Source organism: Poecilia formosa, unplaced genomic scaffold (assembly GCF_000485575.1).
Source record: "Poecilia formosa unplaced genomic scaffold, Poecilia_formosa-5.1.2 Scaffold125, whole genome shotgun sequence".
Lineage (NCBI taxonomy): Eukaryota > Metazoa > Chordata > Actinopteri > Cyprinodontiformes > Poeciliidae > Poecilia > Poecilia formosa.
The window spans coordinates 465846-490446 of NW_006800064.1; the positions used below are offsets into that span (position 1 = coordinate 465846).

The following is a 24601-nucleotide window of genomic DNA, read 5'->3' on the forward strand; positions in this document are numbered from 1 at the left end:
AATAATAATTTACAGCAAGGTTTCAATAGGCTCTCGCAGCGCTTAGCTGCTCGGGCCTAATAATAAACAGCACGGTTTCAATAGGCTCTCGCAGCGCTTAGCTGCTCGGGCCTAATAATAATAATAATAATAATAAAAAAAAAAAGAACATTGAATTTTTCAGGAGTTGTGGCGTCTAAGCCGATGGTGTAAAAATAAATCCCTCAGGAGTTACACGTCTTATATCAGATTCAAAGATATGTTCTTTGAAGGTTACAGAATGTTGACTGGAAATGAAAAAAAAAAAAGAAGAGGGAACAAGAAAAGAAACCGAGACGCTAAGATTGGCTTTGCAGCAGTAGTCCCCCAGTATATTTGTACAAACTATCCCCTGAATATCACTCATCCCTGCCCCCTGCTTCTCTGAGTGCTTTGTATCCCGAGGCTGTGCTGCAATCACAGAATATGGATGCCAAAGTCCCCACTGGTTTGGAGTGTTGAAATCACAGCAAAGAGACTTAGTGATCCTGCAGAGTTTAAAGGCCCAGCCAAAACTCTTACAGTCGCTGCTGGTATGCACTTTTCTTTAAAGTTGACTCAATATTTGGCACTCGGCACGCAACTGGTCCGCTCGGCCTCGTTGCCATCTGTTGGACAACGGCGCATCACGAAACGATAAAACATTCACACAAAATTATCATACTAAGGACGCAAAACCTCCTTTCTCTGCATTAATTTATGTATGTTCTGTCATCTATTATTCATTCAAATGCAAGTCTTGCATAAATGAAAGCTCTACGACTTCTAATTTTCTGCTATGAAATTGAGAATTGTTGACTTTGGACCACCTTAGAAACAAACTGTTTAGTCAGCCGGTCATTTTCGGTTGTATAATTATGACTTCCAGTTATAACGTAAAGAACCTTCATGTTACCTTTAATTGAGACATGCAGCTTAAATCACATTCAAAACATATTCCAGAAATATTGCCAAAATTGGATGTATCTTGACATAGAATAGCCTAGTTCTTCAGTAGATTCAAGTGTATCTCTCAAAAAAAAAAAAAAAAAAGAAAATTACAAAAAAGTGCAATATTTCTTGCCAGTCACCTCGGAAAGTGATGTCACTTATAAATTATGTAAAGTCATCACACATATGTTGATATATTCCAATTTTAATGATTACAGAAAATAAAAATCCCAGATTCAGTGACTCAGAAAATTAGGATTCCGGGGAAACAGTCGTTAATGAAAATGATGGTGTCACATCCTAATCAGCCAATGAACTCAAAACACCTGCATTGACAGATATCCAGAAGACGGTCATTAACACCCTGACAAGGGAAAGCCACAAAAGGTCACTGCTTAAGAAGCTGGTTGTTCACAGAGCAAGCATATGAACAGAAACTGAGTTGCAGCGAGAAGTGTGGTTAGAAAAAGTGCACCACCAACAGGGAGAATCATAGCCTGGAGAGGATCGTCAAGTGAAATCCACTCCAGAATTTGGGGGAGCTGCACCAAAGTCCACAGTTAATGCAGCTGGATAGCAGAAAATTTTAGAGCACTTCATGTTTCCCTTTGCTGACAAGCCTTTTTTGGAAATGCTGGTTTTATTTTCCAGCAGGACTTGGCGCCTGCTCATGCTGCCAAAGGCACCAAAGCTGGTTCAGTGACCGAGGTGCTCCAGTTCATCATTAGCCAGCAAACTCCTCTGACCTGAACCCCCAAAGAAAATCCATGAGTCTCAGATTTGTTTAATGAAAGATACAAAACATGCGTCACATTTAGGTAGGAAATTCTCTGCAAAGATTTTGTATAATTTTTTACATCATGAAAAAAAAAATGTTTTAACCTGGAATTTATAGGCTGTGTGGACCTTAGTTTCATAAATGACAATGTTTTTTTACCAACAAGATCATTTCTGAATGTAAAACCCTGGCACTGGGTGTCCCACAGGGTTCAGATCTGGAACCTTTTACTTTTATCCTATCATCATCATTTTACACATTCTACCTCCTGAGACTTATTCCTGGACATTTCTTACCATCGTTACGATAACAACATTCAGTCTTTTGCTGAATAACGTAAGTTCTCATCCTTGATTAAATGCCTAGCCAGGAGGTATGCGTTTCATTCTGCTATGTCCTTGCAGCATCATTTAAGACAATTAATAAAAAGTTGTGGTTTTACCAACTATAGAACATCTATGAGATTTGAAGTATTTGTAAAACAAATGAGCCTAAAATGATTAATCCCACTTTTATGTCTTCACTCATTCCAGGATGCAGCTACAAGGCAAACACTAAAAAGGAAGCAACAAATTACAGCCATTTTAGTGTTTTTGCACTGGCTGCCCTTGCATTTTAGAATACATTTTAAAATTTTAGTCGTAACTTTTACAGCCCTTTGTGGTTGTGCTCTTGTTTATATCGGTGGTATATAGAGATTGATACCTCCCCTTCTGAAATCTGGTCACAGGTTGCTTGTAGTGCCATGGACTCATTATAAGCTCACAGAAAACACTTTTTTTTGTTACAATTTTTTTAGTGTTAAGTCCTTGTGCCGATTTATTTCCAATATTACTATACTATACTTTACTATACTTTCCCAAACAACATTTTGCTCTTTGCTCTGAGGACATATAATTTCATTTTGTTGACTCACATGATAAAATGCACATATATTTCACCTTAATTGGACTTAGCAAAACTGCATTTAAGCAGATTTTTTTTTTTTTTGCTAGTTTTGTTAGTTGGCACAATAAGTATGACAGAAACTGAACTCAAGTTATTTATAAATGTATTAATAATTAATTCTAATTAATTGCTAATGTTGCTGATTTATGGCTGTGCTCAACTATTTAAAAAACAGATTTTAAAAACCATGTTCGTCACATAGATCCTAAGCAGATCAAAATAAGTAATTTCTCATTTGGATGGTCAGATTTGTGTATTAAGTTTCCCTTTCAAGGGACATTCTGACATTTTACTTGCTGATTCATGGCTTTGCTGAAGATCACATTAAGCAAAATTTCAGTATTATTTGCAAGTCATTTGAAGTTACTCTGAATGTGGAAATGACCTTTTGCATTTCCTTTGAGTATTAACGAGTGACACCTTTTAGCTGATCCCCATTATTTAGATTGGACAGATGCAAAAGATAAAAATGTAGAATAGGTCAGAAAGTTGGACGGACGCACAGACAGACAGAAAGGCAGACATAGTTTTTAACTTTGCAAAAGTATAAATTGACTGCTGACATTTCTAACTTCATCATAAGTATGGTAATCCGATGCGTCCTTTGTTTTCGGAGATCTGCATGCAAATATGTGCCGAGCGTGACTGCACACTTTAAGACCGCTTTAAAACATTTGGCTGTTTATTCTCTATATTTACAGCACCTGCAATCATGCTGTCTCCAGAGGTCCAAGCAGACCAAGGGAGGGGAGCACTGGTGCTTTCTGCAGGCATCTGAGGAGCAGCCGACAGAGACGCCCTGTGAAGCGACCAGCACCTGAAGTCCTTCTGAATGCTGGTCCTCATCCAGGGGAACGGAGCGGCCGTTAAACCTCACATCACGCAAACAGCCTGGCGAAGACAGAGGGAAATAAGAGAAGGGAGACACTAGTCCTCAGGGCAAAAATCTTTTACAGGCACGCATTTACGCGGCAACAAGAGCGTAAACTAGAATATGCAGGCACACAAGCACTACTAACACTCGTAGACTTGCCGACATACCTGCCGACCAATGCTCTCACACTGCCAAACATACAAACAGCCTCGGGCGATGCTCTCAGCATGAATTTTTCTTTCTGGTGTTTTTTTTTTTTTTTTCTACCAGTTAGTTTACTCGCTCTGTTGAAAGCACGAAGTCTTCTGCATCATGTAAATGCATATCAGTGCCACTGACATACTGTGTTTATTTGTTTTGAACTATGGCATCAAAAGAGATTTTGTTGTGTAACACCTGGGGTCCAGGAAGAGGTAAGTCTAGGTACTAAATCCACTGCATGTTCAGCTGGGAGACCCATTCCTTTGAAAAAACAGATTATAAGTTAATACTACAAGTCTTTAAGGAATTACTACTTCATTTTCTTCACCTGACCTGAACTTTAATCACCCCTGATTTATAGTGAATTAAAGAAGTATCTGCCATTTGTAAATCTTCGAAGACATGACTTTCTACATAAAGTGACAAGTGAGGCAACACAAAGCTTTTGTAAAACTCTTTCAGTCAGTGGTCCTTGAGATACTTCATTAAATTCTCTGTGCCTCCCTGAAATCATTTCAGAAAATTTGAAAAGGCATACACCTGTCAACTGTATATATTGTTCTGTCTTCCTGTGTGTGAGCAGAATCCAGCAGAAAACAAGATTTTTGAAGATAAAAATAAAAATGCGGGACGTTTTTACAGAAATTATTTGTTGTGAGCAATGCATTTAGTCTCCCAAGCAGAAACCTACCAAAGAAGCTGCGGTTGTGTCCTGATGGGAAAGAGTTCCCAAGCATCACCACAGAGGGGTCAATAATGATCTCCTGACTCTGGCCGGGTGAGGCGGTGATTTCAAGTCGACCCCCGCCCCGATCCAGCCTCAGGGTGAACTCTCTGCCGAACCGATCCAACTCCACCTCATGCCATTCCCCGTCATCCAGGCGGTGGTACGGCAGTGAGATATTGTAGTCTCCGTCTCCCAGGTTGTAGAAAACAGCCAGCAGGCCTTGAATCACCTGAAAACACAGTGGTACCTTTTGTAAAATTCTTATACCCCAAGTGAAAGATTGAACGCGTTTTGATAATCAAGACTTTGATCCGAGTTTGAGGCATCCTAACTCTACAGTTAGAGTACCGCTGTAAAACAAGCTGTTCAGTTTTGTCAGCTGCTGCAACAACACTATTTCTCTTAGTGTAGATTTTGAGACTCAGGAGTAAAATTGCAAAATGAGGTGCCACGAAGCAGACTGACAGTCTGACAAGAGTTAGATTTCTGCCATATTGCGCTGTGTTGATGTGCAAAAAAAAAAAAAAAAAAAAAAAAAAAACAGCTTTTGAGCATAACAACATTATAAGAAGTAGGCCAGCTCCCAAGGTGAGGAAAAGGCAGCTAAGGGTGAGCAAGGCAAGAATTGTGAAATTTAAGCACCCATACAAGCCCATCTGCTGTAAAACCTGGCAGAAAAGTGGGATGGAAATTCCAGCGGTAAGAATTTATTCGGCAATTTTGCAGCAATGATGCTCTGCCAGGTTGCTCCACACATCACTGCATGGCAAAGTCATCCCGAAGGCAAGGTATACATGAAACAACAATTATCTTCAGCAGTTAGGGATGAGTGAACACAATGGACAAACCAATGTGAGGCTTCCCATAACTGCAGCTTGTACATGTCCTGAGCTTAATTGGAAACAGTAGGTCTAGATAATTCACAGTCAGCCCGGCATGCATTAACTATTGCTCCCTCAGCAGGAGCCCCTTTCTACTGGACGCACATAAATGCACACCCATTTATTAAAAAAAAAAAAAAAGTCTAAGCTCAATGTGATTTCCCTATTGCTTCATCTTGCCTGTAGTGCAAAGCAGAAATTGTGTAAAAAAAAAAAAATTAAAAAAAAATAAAAAGGTTAATCAATGCGCAGGTACAAATGATTATATAAACTTTCTGCAGTATCCTTTGAGTCATATGCAATCATCCCTTCTCAAAATATATTTCAGCATATTTCTGAGGTCTGAACTGTGTCAAGCTCTGACTTTTTTTTTTACTCTTTTCAGAAGTTACTTGTGGAGTTTATCCCAGACACCCTCTTAAAAACTTCTTCTCAGCAAGCGTTACTCTAAATCAGGGGTGGCCAAGTCCAGTCCTCGAGAGCCACCATCCTGCAAGTTTTAGAAGTATCCTTACTCCAACAGACCGGGATCAGCTCTACAGAGGCCTGATAACGAGCCAGTCATTTGATTCAGGTGTGTTGAAGCAGGGATGCATCTGAAACTTGCAGGATGGTGGCTCTCGAGGACTGGACTTGGCCACCCCTGCTCTAAATGTTTTCTTCACAGAGAGGCTGAACTCCTCTGAGAACCGAATGCAGTTTCTACCCAGCCTGCCCTTGGTAACCTCTGTGTGAAAAAGTACTTATTTATTCAGTGGGCACTCAATTCCATATATATCCATAAGAAAAGAAAAACTGGGGCAAAAAGGCTGCCCTTTAAATTAGAAGGTTTAGTCAAAAAACACAGTAGGTTGTGTTCAAGTGTTTATGTGTGTTTTGGGACAACAAGGCTGAAAATGTTTCAGCGTGTTTGCTGCAGACAGACATCAGAAGCTTTATACAGCTCACCAATTCAGTTCCACAGAGGGTTTCGCAGAAAAGCTCCACAGCCCTCACACCACACATTAAAGCCAACAGCCTTTTCCTTCTCCTGTCACTGTGGGACTGAAACGAGGGAAGGGGACACTATTGTTTTTTTTCCTCATGCAGCATGAAAACTAAAAGAACAAGGGCTGGTGCTTTAAACCGTGCTGTCTGACAAATAAGTGCCAGCACAAAAACGAGATGTTTTTTTTTATTTATTTATTTATTTTTTTTTTTTACGGCAGACTGGCAGTGTGAAATCCGTAATAGAAACAGTTTCGGTGCAACCAGGTGACCTGTGAGTGACAGACCTACCAGAGTCAGTTACTTCCAGGCACTGTTCTCACTTGGCCTGTCAGCTGGTTAGATGAAATCCTTTGACAGGGAACACCACCATCATAAACACTCAGCATGGTGTCAGGCAGACGACACACAAGAAGTAAAGCACACTGTCTGCAGCAGTCAACTAAGTGGGTTGAAGGAAGTATGCAGATCCAGTGCCTTAAAAACTATTTCATGTTTAAATTTAAAATTTATGTTTTAAATATGATGGTCCAGCTCAAAGCAGCGACAGCAAAAGATGCATGGGGTTTTCAAAACTTCGAGAACAAAAATCAGTAAGTACTATGTAAATTTGTAGACAGCAAATTCAGTGCTGTAGGGAAACATTATTCTGTGCAAATGCAGCTTCAAGTCTTTAAGGGCTACCACGTTTGCACATCTACAGGTCGAAATTGTTGCCTCATACCTCAAACTCAGAAAGACAAGTGGAGGATTTTAGAACCTGGATCGTCTAGTTTTGTGTATGAATAATACGATTTAGGACTGGACTTTTCTAACACAGAAAAATAAAATAGATTATCATGAATATGGGAACACAACACACAGTACTCAAAGGCTCTTAATGACATAATACAATGGACCTGCCATCACAGCTATGGGGTATTTGATACCCCAAAGCTGAAGTTTCTCCTGACTTTTTTTTTTTTTTAAGACACGTTGGCCTCTGAACTGATTATGTAATGCTGCTTTTTCTTAAGTTCGTTTCTGTTTTTATGGTTAGAATTTTAGAAGATGCATAAAAATGTATTAACAGTATCCCAATACAAATAACGTGAAGGAAGGGAAAAAGCTCAAATGTGGTTTCATCAGATCAGAACATGTTTGCTGTGTCCCCTAACAAGGCTTGTGGCAAACTGACAACATGGCATCTTGTACCTTTCTTGCACCAGCTCTCTTCTTTCCACTCTTGCACAAATTGGTGCAGTCCAATTTGTGGAATGCACCACTAATAGTCTCTCTCTTTTTTTTTTTTAGGCTAAAGATTCACCCTCTCAACTTTCCACTGGCCTCTTTGTTGCTTTTCTTATTAATGCTTTTTATGTCTGGCCTGTCAGTTTAGGTGGATGACTATGTTTTGATGGGTTTGCTGTTGCACCATCCATTTTCCATTTTTGTATGATGGCTTGAACAGTGCTCCATTAAATATTTAAAGGCTGTGTTATTGTTTTATAGAAAAAAAAAAAAAACTAAACTTCTCCCTGGATATTATCCTTTGTCTTCAGGTTGCTGCTTGTGCACTAATTTTCTCTAACAAACCTCTGAGTTCTTCTTAAAACAGCTGTACTGTCTAGTAATTAGGTTCTCTCTGAGCCTGGATTTTATTCAGAAGTCTTTCTTTTTGAAGGCGTCTTCAGATTACTTTTGTCGACAACTGGTGCTGTACAACTACAGCAAATTGTACTGAACTTCCTTGGATTATAGGAAGGCTTAATATAAATTTATGCAACTCAGTTTTGCAAAAACCACGTGTTCTTTTTATTTAACTTTAAAATTATGCTCCACTTTATTCTGGTCTGTTGCATAAAACCTGCATGACATACAGAGGTGATTATAGCTGTAATGTGGTAAAATGTGAACAAGATAACTGAATACTTTTGTAAGGAACAGTTTTTATTGCATCTAGAGACATACTGCAGAGACTTTGAGCTTACTTCTCCACATAAGCTGTGTCAGAACTCAGAAGTGTTTAACAGGAGATCTGGCCTTCCATTTATTGCTATGCCCACTGACTCTCTTGTTATATTAAAGTGGTTATGAAACCTTAACCAGAAACAAAAATACCCTTGAATAAGAAGGGCCTATTATTTTTAATCAAACACTTTCCGAAAAGGCTCTCTGCAGATCTAGTCAAAGAGCCAGTAAGGAACATACATATGTCAGTCAACAGCCCCCTCAGTATCCACCCATATGTCTCCAACCCTGATATTACTCACTCACAGCCTGACAAGCATCTGCTGCAATCATTTGCAGGGCCTAATTTGAGGCTCACAAACAAGACAATCGCAGCTGTCAAGGTGGAGGCGGGTGACCAGCCGTGACTCACCTCTAAACGCAGGTATTCACTTTGCTCCTGTGACAGCAAGCTGAGGATGACCCCTGTTAAAGCGCGAGTACGGACCCCAACCTGGACTCTGGTCCGCCTTGCAGGGAGAGACCACAAGAGCTGCAGCTGAACGTGGCTCCGGCCGTCAAAGGAAAACTCTGGAGTCACTTGTCAATCAAAAAAAAAAAAAAAAAAGCACAAAAGGCTTGTTCAATTAATTCAGCTGTCACATGGGAAATACATGAGGGAATTACAGCGAGGGTGTGCGGCTGTGCAAAAGCACTTTATGTAAGACGGGGTTATCTTCCCACACCAGCAAGTTTTCCCATTTGGGTCTGCACACCTCGTGAGGTTCAGACTGAAAACGTCATGGTCATTTAAAGGCAACTCTACGGGCCTACCTTGATCACAATGCGGGCCCGTAAACCCTTTTTCACACAGGCAGCTGAAAGAGCCCCACTCCCCATGACAGCTGCCCCGCTTGCCACAGGAGGGAAGCTGCTCCAAGTCGGCGCAGTGGTTATCAATGAGACCGCAGCCGGGCAAAGTGTTGGAGGATTCAGCAGGAGAACCAAGGTCATACAGCTAGATTGAATAAAGAGAAAAGAAACAGGAGAAAGAGAGTTGAAGAATGACACACTGAAAGAAGGAATGAAAAAAAAAACAAGAAGGAAATTGAAAAATTATAGTTTTATTAAAGATTTGTAAAAGAAACATGCCTCATCTCATTGGAAAATAGATTTTACAATTCACAAAACAAAAACTCAAATAATTTTAATGGCTTTTAAGGTCGAATTTTAATGGCTTTTAAGATCGAATCTTTCAAAAAGCTGATTTTGTGAAATCAATTTCATTGTTTGATAAAAACTCTAAAACGGAACATTGAAGAAGTTTTATCTGAGATAAAGGGGGAGGAACTTCTGAATGGAGACGCAATGAGTGAATCCTTCAGCTTTCTTTCATACAAACATGGAACAGGGCACCCGGGTGCTACCGGCAAAATGCAGTCGGCTGATCATCAGCAACTGTCAGCACAGGTATTAAAATGGACGTACGAGGAGTTTGTTCATTTGGAGCTTTTAAGGAGTGTGTCAATAAAAAAAAAAAAGACATCAGGTTGTATCTATTAGAGTAGAACCAACTGTTGTAGCACATTCAGTAATTGTAGTGGGGGCATGGGGATAAGAATGTGTGAGTGCATTATGTTTGTTTGTTTGTTGACATGACAACAGTATTATTTGTCTTCGGGCATCAAATTGAGGTTTTGTTGGCATTGGTATTTACCTTAATTAATCTGCTTTAATCATCCTAATGTCCAAAACAGTATGACGCTAACGTAATGCGCTCGGGAGTGAGTTCTGTCAGTGCAGTGTTCTGGTAAGAATATAGAAATAAAAGCAAATCTGTGTGTGTTTGTTAGTTGATACTGTTGAACTCCTTGTGCGGTTTATTATGCTCCTGGCTGATTATATATTGATGTGTTTTGGGCTTTTAATTGCTGCGCGGTATGCAGGTTGTGTATTCATTTTATTAATTAATGTGCTGCTTTTTTCCTTTACAATACGGTCGATGTTATCGTGTTTTCACGTGTATTTCTATTTCATGTTTCCATTTCAAATCCCACATGTTTGTGTCTTTAAAAGCCTATACACACTCAAAGATACAAGCTCCTTTCTTTTCCCTTTCTGACATTACATTACACTACCTTTTATTCTGTTTTAGATCAGTTAGGATTACAAATATTTACATTTACTAAATGACAGAATGGTAAACTTTCTGTAAATGTAAACGTTTGCACATATTTCCTCAATATTTTGGAGTGTTTTTTTGTAGTATTTTGTAAAACCTCTGCAAGATTTTACAATAAGCTGTGTATTTGATTTATTGCTTTAAATAAATCCAAAGTTATGACACGGTTTAACTCAAATACTGGAAATAAAACATATGACACAAGATTATAACAGTATGATCTGAACTTTTCCAAATTCTCGACAAAAATGGCAAGCTTATTGTATATTAAACTCCAATTAATAATAAAAAAAGTCATACTGATAAATAAAAAATAATGCATGCAAGAAACCTTTGTATCACTCAGACCTAAATCACATACATTCTTTTACTAAATTGTATTATTTATAAACTTAGCTAGTTTTCTGTCATAACAGAACAGAATACATCACAGCCACCTATTCGTCCAGCCATGCAGTTGTGTTAAACTCAGATCACTTTTTTTTACTTTACCTTGCTGTCCACAATCAAGTCCCTTATACATCCGGTATAGTGTTTGTGTTGTAGTTGTGGGTATTCGTATGATATGTTCTCATTGATTCCTCCAAGCTGCAGAACATGACTTGCATTCAGGTACCTGGGGACGAGAAACAACCAAAGTATGGGTGCCAAGGGAAACTTTTCAAGGTTACAACTCAAGGCAGAACTTGCAACATAAATAAAGCAGAGACTGCAAGCAGTTGTAACATGTACATACAACACCAGCTGTCTGTTAAAATTCATAGTTTTCGTCGGTTCTTGCTGAGGCGGCCATCACTTTTTGTACATACAGAAAACAAATGTGACACCTTTTTATTGTTCCTTTCCTCTTACTTTGAAAGTATGCATTATACCAGTATGTAAATTACATTTGTGAGAAAGCAAAATCCACTCAGAAAGAGATTCCTCTACTACTTTCAAGACATGTCGAGGTGATAATTTCTCTGCCAAGGGAAGTCAAAACATACCCTCATTGGAATATGCTTTTTATTTATGAATCTCTTTGTCTGTAAAATTATCATAAAATATACATTTATTACAAGTTTATCAACAGATAGTCTATTAATAAATAACCCATTAAACCTATGTAACAGCATGATTGTTTTAAACATAAATTGGAACGTTTTCTTGACAAAACAATAAATAAATAAAAACATTCTGGTGCGAATATGTCAAGTGGATGTGTGGCCACTTACTACTGAGGAAAAGTGTGTTAGAGTTGTGAGAGTGAATAGATCAATAAAGCAGCTTTCTCCTCACCCACCAAAAACAGTTTGCCTGTTCAAAAGACTTTATCCTCATGAATATGAAATAAATGAAATCCTGGTTCCAAGAGAAAAGAAAATTGCAAGAGAAAAGACAAAACACAGTTCATACTGCAGTAATAACGGGTAGCTCTACATTAGTCAGAAGTTAGATCATGGAGGTGACTCAAGGCGTTATTTGTGAGCACAAAGTTTCTAAGGAACAAAACATGTAATTTTAGGATTTTTTTTATTTTATTATTTTTTTTTTTTAAGATTTTATGTGTCCTGTCAGTTCAAAACTTCTGCTAATATCCCATAATTGCTTCATGGAAAGAAATCAATAATGTGTATTTGCAATAACAGGCTGGATATTAAACATTTGTTTTCTGAGTGTCTGAGCAAAATGAACAAGAGATTTCAAAGCCCTGTTTTAACTTCCCTTCCAACCACAACCTGTGCAGCACTAGCTTTCAGAGATTTAAAAGCGAATAAACCTTTCAGTTTTTAAAAGAAAAAAGATAGACATATACAGCTTGAGGGACATGGCAGAGGTTTAACTACAAAAACATTTTGACAGCTGTATTGCTGAAGTGCAGTTCAACTTCTGGGTTAAAGAGCAAACAGATTATACACGAAAAAGTGAGAGTTTTTCCAAGTCCTAACAATCTTTATAATATGTGTGCAAAAAAATAATAAAGCTCCATCACAATATTATGTGTAAGGTGGCAATTTTCAAATTGTAGCTAAGCTGAAACAACAATAATGAGTCCAGAGGCAAGCCGGGTCCACGGTGGTAGTAAACAAGTTGAGCTGTGACCAAGCACAAAATGCTATGAGGATACGAAGTCAAAAATTAATTGGCATTTTAAGGATTACATTTCAGGAAATCATCAACAGTTTCTTTCCCCCAGAGAAAACAGTGTGGCACATGAGAAACTAAAAACAGCCTGTGTATCCATCTGATTTAATTTTAATAAATAATAAACCCTGGAAAAAACATAAGCAGCATTTTCCATGAGAATTTCTGGGTTTGAACAGTTCTACCTACAAATCTTTCCCATGCTGTCTAACGTATGAAATGCCACAAAGATGCTTTGTTTGGTAATGCTAAGTTAACAGATTCAATTTGATTCCTAAGCTGAGATATTTAACTGAGAATCAATGGAAAATGAATTTGATACTGCTTTGATACACTTTTGAAGAAAAAATATGTAATTTTCTTTGTTCTGTCTTTCATTTGTTTATCTTATGTTTGTAATGTACAATGCCAGTTGCTAAATAAACCCTAAAAGGCATACATTTTGTGACTTAGAAAACATTAAGACATGAATGCAAACAGAATATGAAACAAAGCATCTACTAAATACTACACTGAAAGTAGCAACCAATCCAAAACATTTTGAAAAGTCTAAGTTCCCCCAGCCCCCTGCTGCTAGTTTTGCATCTAATCCTCACACTGCCCAATGAGGATATGGGGCAAGTCCCTCCGGTCCATGCGTCAGTCTAGGTTTAAAAACAGTAAGTGGAAACTAAACACAAATAGATTTGTTTGGGCTTGCTAAAGAAAGCCACACTCCAGTTTAAAGAAGGCTCTCTTGAATTATTCACGCTGTTACTTCTCGTGCACTCAAAACAAATGCAGCCACACATTTTCCTGTGTCCAATTAAGTACTCATTGCAAATACAGCCATTAATTTGTGTCTTTTTTCATTAAAAGAACCACTTGGTTAATAACAAGCACAGCGGTTAGTTAGTTCACATCTGCTTCATTTACGTAGATTTGTGTTTTATATTTTAATTTTCAAGTAAAAATGTCTCCTATCTCTGTCTTTTTTAACTCATGTTTTAAATATACAAACATAAAACATTTATTGGAGATATTTCTACTGTGGTCCAGCTTCAAATGTGAACTGTGGAAACACCATGGATGGTTTGGAGGGAGGGACGAATCTTTTCCAAATGACCTGTGACAGGAACGTATTAAACACATATGCTAATTATAAAATGAACTGTTCGTTAATGGCGTTTCCCTCTCTTTAATTACAAGGCGGTATGGCCACGAAAAGGCCAGCTAGATCTACGGATGGATGAACGGTTGGATAGAAAGTTCACACAAAGGGACAGAAAAATAAAGTCTGAGAATACAGATATTTTTCCCCAAACTATTTTCTCTTTCCAGAATTAATTATTGGTCTTACTTATCCCTGTTGGGCGTGACCCCTCGTATTTCACAGGAAGAGCGATCCTCTGTCATTGCCCAAGAATCCACCCCCTCTGCTTCCATGACAATCGCACTGGAGCATCGATCCAGAGTAAAGCGCACTTCCTTTAAATTGGGTGGGAAAGAAAAGAGAAGTCATTACAGCCGCATGTGGGGATGAATGTTGAGCTTCTTGACAATTCCGTGGCGCCGCAGCGTGTTTTCTAATCTGACATTTCTCTCGCACGTAGAGTGAAACCGTCGGTGACAATCGCGTAGGAGCTATGGCGGCTCTGTACTTCTCTTACTTTGCTGTTGCTCCTCACATCAAGGCGGTGCCAACGTCTGTCACTCACTCCAACATTTGTTAACTGGAGAACTAGGGTCCCAGAGCCATGGTTGATTTTAAGGCTAGGAGTCCCACCAATCAGCTCTATAAAAGACGAACAGCAAAGTTAATAGAAGCCGCTGAAAAATAAGTGGACGATTAATTCTGGGGGAAATTATTGGGAAAAAAAAGGTCAAACTCAAAAAAGCAGTTCAAAATGCAGGTATGATTAAAAATATAAAACCAGGGTAAACAGAAAATAGTGATGAAATGTATTGTAAACCAAACAGGGTATAAATAAAAGAAAATAATAAAAAGGCAAGGTTCAAGTTCCCAGTTTGATACAGGGAAATACCCAAGGGAAGTTTCTTCTCTTAAACAAAGAGAATAAACAACTGAATGCAGACTGGAGCGCAGAATCTGAGTAGCAGAGAGAACAGTATGCTGCAAGCCACATTTAGAGCACTCGTGGCAAAGTTGTGTTAAAAGAAATGAATTCAGGTTTACATTTCTTGAATGTACACAGTTGATTGGGCATTTTAATAATAAGCCATGGCTTCCTGTTTGCCTTAGGAATAATTGCAACATGATACAGAAGGCCGTTTCTCTTAATCTCTGATTGCTGGCAAGCCTGTTGCCAAAACAAGGTGATTATATTTTGAAAAAGCTCACCGAACGACAAAGAATCTGAGATACTGTGAGATTATTTCTCGTCCTTATTATTTTTTTTAGATCGTTTGATAGTAGACTCCAGCAACACTTGAAATGCAAAGGAACCAACTTCACTGCATTCATGACCCCCAAAAACGACAAGAGCCAACATTTTTTGGTTCCCCAGAATTTTTAATTTTACTGGAGTCTTTATCTTACCAGATCTTTGCCCCTCTCCATGCACCTTGTAAGTAGTTGAAATACCAGACAGAAGATTTAAAATAACAACATCCTCTGTCATTCAGATTATTTTACGGCAATAAAAAAATTATTTATTTTGGGTCCGGCACTGGAAATAGCTCTGTATCATGGGGTGACAGAAGAAATTTAAGAAATGACTTTGGCTCGTTAAAGATTCATTAGTTTAGAGAACAGCGAATAGAAAACATATAGTCATACTGTATATCCATGCGTGTAGGCAGGGTGAGCATTTGCACAATGATAGAAACAATAACCTGATAGCAAAACGCCACCATAACTGCATCATTTATAACATAAAATTACAAAGACTGTTTCTTTACTATGTTACACAATTGGATGATATTACTTTTACATTCAGCATATTTAACATTGTCCTCACTCTCGTTGCCTTGAGAAGATTGTATGCTTCTTCTAAATGTTTCAGTGCTCCTAAGGCTGCAATGGAATTAGATCTTTAAGGCACGACATACTTAAACTGTATTAATTGTATCTGTTTTGGTAAAAAAAAACAAAACAAAAAAAAACACAAAGTTCCCAGAGTGAGCCTTTGTATCAGCAACAATAAACTGTGTTGATGTTTCTTTCATGAAGTCACTGTGTGCTTTCCGAGTCGTTACCTGTGAAGTGGACTGCACCAGGTATTCAACCATGCTATGAAAGATTCCCAACAGAGCAAAAAAAAAAAAAAAAAGCTCAATTCAAAGAAAATCTGGACCTCAGTCAACAAAAAGCAACTATGGTTCACTGATTTTCTGTGTGATGGCATGAGTGATCGATCATTACTGGAGGCGCAAAAAAAAAAGAAAAAGAGAGACATATTTTCTTTATCGTAAGACCTTACTGGGATCTTTAAACTCAGTAAATTAAGACTCAAATACACAACACCTCACGCTTTGCCGTTATTGATTTCAAAGGATCACATACAGACAACAATCTATCACACGTAGACATCCTTTTTCCTGCAAGAAGATTTAACACGACCATGGCAAAATTATTTCTTTATTTTTCCACGTTTCGCAAATATGAAAGCAAACAAACGTAACATCTCACAGATTAACTTTTATTTGCTTTTCAATCCAAATTGGTTTTCATTGCTCATACCTAGCTGATAAGAATTTTGCTGCAGCATTTTTGTGCTAAAGGCTTTAAATCATTATTCTTTATTGGAAGAGATAAAGAAACAGGGTTTTCATAGAATTACACTGAAATTGTTTTAGGTTTTGTTATTGTTTTAGGGATGGTAATTTCAACTATGGCAAACAACACTATTTAATTTCCCAGGGCTCCATTCTAATACCAGTGCTATGTCTTTATTTCTGTTCGTATTAGTCTAGTGTTTGTAAATTACATAATTTACTTTCATGCTCATTTAAGGTTTCATTTTCTGATCAAGTATGATCAAATATGTTTACTGCATATCATACTTTCAAGGTACCCTATGATCTTGTAAATAGTTTACATGTCGTGGAACAAAAATATATACATAGATATGTTTTCTTTCTGTGGCCTCCAACAATTTATCCTCCAACAATTTACCTAAAATTCTAGTTTGAATTTTCTGCTGAAACCCTTCAGACTGGGGATGTTTGGTTCAATTCCTTGTGGGATGTTTTATGTGTACCTGCTCGAACACACCTGGATATTTTATTGCTATAAAGATGTAAAATTGTTGCAGTTACAGCTATAATAATTTTAAAGACACCGATGGTTTGAAATGTAGGTGTTTTTCATTCACCATTATTTCTATTGCTTTATGATATTTTTACCAACTATGCAGAATATTTACTGTTTTACTGCTTTTACTGCTGTACAAAAGCTATCTACACAATAGCTTTACATTTTCTCCATGCGCTCTGCATTTTGCATTTTGCCTGAATTAGTTTTTCCCTATTGTGCTAAATAAATACACACATACTTGAACTTGCGGCACTTTGAAGGGATCTAATCAGCGAGTTGTTCAGACATACAGGGGAAAGTATGTCACTTCTCCAGCTAAGAGCAGAAGAAGTTCAACCTTCTCACCTTTCATCTACCCACTCAGAAGTCAAAAGTCGTGCTCTCCTTTTGTTTTTGCTGTGAACTGGAAATTCTCATAAGATATACGTTTTATTTTCTCCTTTTGTTTTGGAAATAAAAGTTCTTGCTGCTCTCCCTGGTCTATCTAAGGTTTTGTTGATCTTTGTTTCCATTCGAGTTTCTGTTTCAGACCCAGCAGTCTTGATGTGCCATGAACTTTAACTTTTAACTTCCTAATTAAGACCCGTCGAGCCTGAGACTTGGCTCCTGAGATTGAAACTTTCTCTAACCATTCCAGCATCTAACCTGGAGATGCTCATATTTACTGGCTAGCAATGCCAGGCACTGGGTCAGATGTTCCCAGCTTGTGACGCATTTCCTTCACAGCTATTCACAAATAGTTTGGAAATTGCAACAACTGTCACACTAATGGGCACCAAAGAAATCAATGAGATCTTATTGCTACAATATGTTAAGACAGACATAAATGTTCAAGGTGAGCAAAATGCCAAAACCGAGGCCTACACTTGCACATCATCTGTTAATGGGAGAAAGAAAAAACACATAGATCCAAGATGTTTTTGCCATCAAGTTCAAACAGCCATTAGAAATAGAAGCAGGTACTGCTGTAACCTCTAAACTAACAAATTGAAACAACAGCTGCAAAACCCTTTATTTATAAAATGTGATGCTAACTAATATTGTATTTGGAGTGGCAGAGCTAGACAGAAAGAAAAACATGCTTCTAAAATCAAACCTTTGCTTGCTGTTTTGGTTTGCGTACCACTTTTTGACTTTCAAAAACTTCAAGTAATTCTGTATTATCTACACGCAGGAAATGATTCAATATCATAAATAGCAAAAAACCCCTTCGCCGATTTGTGTACCAAACAATTGCCATTTCATCTCTTCCACTTTGTATCCTTCAAACAAACTGTTTTTGTACTCTTCTTGTAAACTACAGAGTATGAGTTTGTTTTTCATTGTAGCTCAGTATTTTTGATAAACTGTGGAGATGAATGGTCAAAAAAAATCTCTAATTATGCACATACTATTATTTAATTTTTAAGTTATTATTTTGAAACTTTATAATATACCTTATTTACATCCAGTTTACTTCCAATCCACATTTTGACCCCTTCAAATATGATTAAGACATGTAATCACACCAAAATTACTTTCCGATTACCCATATTACTTACTATTACAGTAAATTATGAGGTGAGTATCAAAAATTACTTTTATTTTTGGCTGTCAAAGCTGGTCTGAAACACACACTTGGGTGGTGAAATCAAGTTTGGTGGAATGAAATGTCCCTCAGAAGACATTAACAGTTTTGTACCTGGTACAAAATGACTGAAAGTGCAAAGGTGCATAAGGGCATTGGTGGATGGGGGTATTCGTCTCCTGACGGTAGAAAAAAAAACAGGACAACAAAGTACTACAGGAGTGAACTAGAGTTATTTTTGTATGATTATGGGTTATAATTTGTCACAAATTTTATGAGCCAACCTCCCCAAGCTGAAATCAGAAGCAAACATTAAGATGTAATAAAAAAATCTTCAAAAAATCTATAGAAATGCATGAGTATGAGTTGGTGCAGGAGAAACCTATTTACAGGCAGATAATTCAAAACTGGCTGCAGAAACATGTCTATCCATAAATATAACTTCAGTCAAAGTGAGGATGCATTTATTTTACTTATGCTTTAAAAAAAAAAAAAAGTTTATCAATATGTCAAAAAAAATAAAAAGTCCTGCTGATGTTCACTCCGACAGTGAACATCTACAGAAAATAAAGGTTTTTCGATTGTTTCACTGCAAGTATGATATTGACCTCAGGGGCTTATGAAAAAGTATTGCTTATGTATTTATTAGCAAATGTGTTTAGTCTTTAAAGCATATTGAGCTGATGGTTGTATAACTCAGTTGACTGAGAGCTCATACGTCTCTGAAGTAAACACAAACCTAAAGCTTTCCTCATATTTGTGGTTGATTAACTACCTCCCAGTAGTTAACGCACACAATTAAGTTCCAGGTTTTAGAGCTCAGAAGCCCAATAGCACACATGTAATTACTGAGGCTTGACTTTGTTTATTTACTTACCTATGGCAATGTAGTCTTCATTATCCCCAGGTAAAAGGGTGGCCAACGGGCCTGCGTACAACAGCAGTCCGTCATCTTCCTCTGTCATAAACTCGAGCGAAAGATGGCTATCAAAGCATGGCCTTATGGGAGGAAACCAGGCATAGCCGTTGCCAAGGAAACTAAGTCTTGTCTGCTGACAGTCTGGCCCTTCGAGCTGTGGGGGGCAGTGGCACCTGTAGCACAGAGAAGGGAAAATGTGTGAAAAATCAGGACAAAACAAGTGGAAAGAAACAATCAGTGTCATTCAGTTTTGAGCTCTCAGAAATCTTCGCATTGTCTCCGTCGTACGTGACAGTCTTGTTGATTCACGCAGGCAGACAGGTCCGACTGTGTTTGAACACGCTGCCTGTCAACAGACAGCGAGCGGAGCACTTTTTATCTATCAATTGTTTGCATTAGCGACAAAGCCCTGAATATTCAGTCCTACATTAAATCAATTAGTTATGAACACAGCACTACTCTGGTCTATTCTTTATCTATAGCAGCTGTCTGAGCTGAACTCCCCGGAGACAGTTCAGGCCAGGCACATCACGTTCCCTTTGTTAGGAGATAATTACATTTATTTCTTTCACTCCTCTATGTGTCGAACCATCACTGATTTTCAGAAGTTTTTTTTGTCCCCCTCCACTCTCCTGAACTGCCCTCTGCTCACACGTATGCTACACACTTTGCTAGATTGCCTCTTTTTGTAGCTACTTATCTACTTTGATTACAGCGTTAGCGCTAAGGATCGACGCTCTCGGACAAACTGGAAATTAAGCATTTTTCACGAGACTCTCGAATCTGTTTGAGCAAGTGTCTGTAATGATGAATTTTAATCACAAAAAAAAATGCCACCAAACAAAGAGATGCATGTAGCGATGAAAAGCAGCCCTTTCAATCACAATGATGGCGAGGATTGAGGGGACTGGTTGATCTCAGCCTGTCCTCCACTGCAGGCATGTGAGACAAGCTGGCTTTGCTGATAATGTCAAAGCCATCTATTTTCATGCAGTGTCTAAAGAAGGCTGTGTGTACTGAGGCTGTAACGGACTATTCCTCACATCGCTGTTTATTGTGCAGAGGGGGCAACACATGGTAGGAATACTGATCCATATGCAGCAAAAAAAGAGGAGGCTTAGCCTGATGGGTAGCCCTTTGCATACACATGCTCACAATAAGCAGTGAAAGAGCACCTCAATCTTTCACTGTTCTTTCATGTGACTCGTGAGAGCAATGGCAGTCCAAATCAGGAAGGGCACGGCCTGTTATTCTCACTTCTGTCTGACAATATCTGATTAGCTCCTCTCTGAGGTTTCCCGTTAAGCTCCCTCAACAGAGGATAGGAGGAAAAATTGGATTCTTTATGGATGGACTGAATTGACGTCAGGTGACATGTACGGTTTCTAAGGAGGAGACGCGTGTCTCGGAAAACATGAGTTTTGCAATAGTTTGAGACAATTTAAAATGAGATGAAAACAAAAAATGCCGTTGTGTTTATGCTGCCTGTGACCACCAGGTGCATAAACGTTTCTTGCACATTCATATTACTGGCACTACTTGCACTGTGTGAGCAAACAGAAGTAGGGAATACATTTAAATAATCCCTTCTGCCCTATATTTATTTAATCTGTGCATTAGAGTGTGATAAAAAATGTGAAATGAAATCCATGCATTTTTTTGTAAAGACTTCCACTGAGCTTTTTAAACCTGAAGGCAATGATATTTATTATAAGAGCAAGAAACAATCAATGGTTAGGATAAATATAAAATTAATTAAAGTCATGAAATACTGGTCACTTTATCACGTGCATTTGTTCAGTTGGCTGGTAATTAAAAAAAAAAAAAACAAATAACAAAACAGCAATTCTGTGAATTTAGTCATCTGGATGTGGTGAAGAATATACAATGTGGAATAAAGAGAACTTAAATGATTTTCAATGTGGCATGGTGTTAGTGCCAGACAGGCTGATCTGAATTGCTCAGACACTGCTGATCCACTGGGATTTCCACAAAACCATCTCTGTGGTTTTCTGGGAGAATGGCTAAAAAAAAGAGAAAACAACCAGTGAGTAGTAGTGTGAGGAAGAAAATGTCTTGCTGATGTCAGAGGTGAGAGGACCAAGATTAGACCAAAATGATGATAACTTTCTGCAGAATAAAGCACTGTGCCCCATTAAAGCAGCACTGAAGGTAACAGTCCTAACCAGATGTACTTAATAAAGTGTCGAATGAGTTTAACAATGAAAAGGTGATTCTTGTTTATCGCCTGCCACAGGTATTGAAGTAAAAAAAAAAACCCCAAAAAAACCATTCAACATCATTTACAATAATTAAAGTCTTATAATACATTTGCTTTTTGCTGCAGTTTAATCTCACATTGTATTTTTTTTAAAACCAGATGTTCATTTGCATGCATTTATTCAGTGGGGAGAAAGGCTAAAAAAAAACCTGCTTAAGAAAAAGTATTTGTGCCACCATTTGTCACTTCTATACGACTATTACATTTTTGTTAGATATATTATACATATATAAATCTCTACAGGGTCCTTTCTTCGTGGAGTTCGCATGTTCTCCTCATACAAACGCTGGGTCCATTTGTACTCCACACTCCTTTCACAATCCAAAAACATATATGCTACGTTAGCTGGCCTCTGAAAACAAGTGTGAGCATCATCATATGTCTTGTTCATCTCTCCATTAGCCTTGCACTGTGTGTACCCCTCAGCCTGTTTAATGACTACTACAAATAGTCACCAGCCTGCCTGTGACCCTGCATGAATTAAACCTGTAAAGACAACTGGAATGATGGCCTCTTGGTTATGTGGAGGGTGAAAGTATAACCTAACCAAAAGACAAATCCTTTTCACCACTGATCAAAAATGTGAACGCTTAGGAAATACAGCAAAGTGTGGGTGTATTGGTTGTCATCAGGAGTCAACCTTTAGGCACTGTCTACACAACGACTGGTTGTGTTTGGAAGGCATGCCAGTAAAAAAAACCTTTTCTGTCCTACCATAACAAAATAAAAATCTGTGAAGTCTGATAAAGACTGCAGGGATTTTAAATGGAATCATTTGTGTTAGTCAGATGAAAATTGCTAAGCAGGAATTTATTAAGGTGAGTCTGGTGTTAAGGACAGGGTGGATATATAGAAAACACAAGACAAGTCAATATCACTAATAACAAAACAGGTCACTAAACTTGTTGCTTGTCGCGTTTTTGAAAAAAAGTTGTAATAGGCATATGAAATATCACATTAATCATTCCATCCCTACTTTTTTCTTGTAAAATGTTATAGTAGAAAAATTTGCCTTTGCTACTTGAGAAAGACAGTTATATAAAGCATTACCAGCAGGTTTAATGCCATGTGAAAATTGTCTTTCTTAATGTTTGTTTTTTTTTCCATACTGAATAATACTCAGTATCCAAATTAGAAGTTATTTTTCTCATTGAAAAATCAGCATGAGGTAATGCAGCTGCAATGCAAATACAGTTACTTTAAGAGTGGTTTCATATCTTTATCCCAGTTTGTGGAGGATAAGCTGACAACACCAGAGTAGTTCAAGTTCATTTCATGTCTATAGACACTATTTGCACAAACTAACAGTGAAACAAGTTTATGTTTGACCTTTTTTCAGAGTCCATTTCACCTGACGTCAAACAAGTGCTATGTCCCTCACCTGTACCCATTTTGTGTGTCAACACATGTCCCTCCATTGAGGCAGGGGTTAGCGGGGTAGTAGGAGCACGTCCGGTGGGTCATTTCTCTTGAGGCGCAGCCACACACGGCCAAAGATGTCACTTTCACTGAGGCCAGGGATAAAGCACCGAAGTCTATCAAGGCGGGTGAGTCACTGACGGTTAACTGTGTGTAGCAGCCGCCGGACGTCTTACAGTCAGTGCGAACACACTCATCTACCTGCACCTGGCTTACATTCACACGCAGGAGTGACTGCAGCTGCAGTGTGAAAAAGAAGGGGAAAAAAAACAACAAAACAAAACAGGTATTATAATAACGGTCTGTGAAGATAACAGGGATTTTGCATCTTGCAAGATTCTTTATGGGATTTCCAAGAAAATACTTATAATCTTTCAGCTTTGCATTTCATTATATTAGAAAAAGAAATTTTCTTACATTTATTGGAACCTATGTGATAGACCAGCACAACGTAGTGCATAGTTCTGAGGTAAAAAGGAAAATTATGCCTAAGTTAAAATAATGTTTAACAAATTAAGATTTCAAAACTAGCCTCTGCATAAGTATTCAGCAATATCAAGCCTGTCAATACTTTTTGGAGCTGACGTCTGCTACAAGATTTCTGGGATATGTCTCTAAAAGTTTTGAGCTGCTTTTGCACATTCTTCTGTACAAAATAACTAAAGGGTAGTCAAATTGAAAGGATAGCATCTGTAAATAGCAATTTCTTTAAGTCTTGTACCAGAACCCAAATTGGATTTATGTCTGAGATTTGACTGATCCATTGTAATACATGTATTTACTTTGTTCTGAACTAATTCCATTGTAACACTGGCTGGATATTTGGGTCATTGTCCGGCATGAAGGCAAACCTCCAACCCAGTCTGAAGTCATTTGCAGATTTTGATTTACTCTGACCAGGTATCCTGTACCTGCATCACAGCAAATAGTAAGTTGCTGCAACCAACATGTTTCATTCAAAGAATAATGTGTCTAGGGAAATGTGCAGTGGTAGATTTGACATTAACCATGTTTTGCATAAAGGACATAAAAACTCAGTCTTTGTTTCATCTGACCAGAGTGTCTTCGTTCACGATGATCCCTACGCTGCTGTGACATACTTTAAACTGGACTTCTTTCAAGTACGGCTTTCAACTTTTCACTGCTCCATAAAGGTTGCATTTGTAGAATGTCAAACTTATAGTTATCCCTTCAAAAGGTTTTCCCACCTGAGCTGTAGGCAACATGTTTGCTTTCAGAATATAAACACACATGCATGCCATTCAGTTTTACTGGTAAAACCTTTTGAAAATTGCATATCATTTCTCTTTCGTTTTCACAATTTATCCTACCTTGTGTTGGACTGTCACATAAAATCCTAATAAAACATTGTTTTTAAGGTGACAAATGTGAAAGAGTTCAGGGTGTGTACTGCAGTTAATAACACATTTAAAACAGGAAGAGTGTGCAGGAAGACTATGGCTCTGGATCTCTAGATTAATAGCTAAAGTGGCAAGGTAGTTACACTGATGCAGAGGAAAACTGTCGAGGAAAGAAAGGCTGCTCCAAAAGGAAGAGATACACTGACAACAACTGAAT

At 38.0% G+C, this 24601-nt stretch overlaps 1 protein-coding gene and 1 long non-coding RNA gene across 2 annotated transcripts in view; one reads left to right on the forward strand and one right to left on the reverse strand.

The window, feature by feature from the left end:
• Window positions 1–15763, forward strand: part of LOC107837244 (uncharacterized) — a 25238-nt gene extending 9475 nt beyond the window's left edge. The window contains exons 2-3 of the long non-coding RNA XR_001663252.1: window positions 6943–6948; window positions 15752–15763. This is a non-coding gene — a long non-coding RNA (uncharacterized LOC107837244). The remainder of the gene's footprint in view (window positions 1–6942; window positions 6949–15751) is intronic.
• Window positions 1–24601, reverse strand: part of LOC103144383 (neural-cadherin-like) — a 163495-nt gene that overhangs the window by 10565 nt on the left and 128329 nt on the right. The window contains exons 29-30 of the mRNA XM_016676047.1: window positions 4441–4705; window positions 3379–3565 (exon numbers count right to left, since the gene is read on the reverse strand). Coding sequence (XP_016531533.1) covers window positions 3379–3565; window positions 4441–4705 — 452 coding nt within the window. The remainder of the gene's footprint in view (window positions 1–3378; window positions 3566–4440; window positions 4706–24601) is intronic.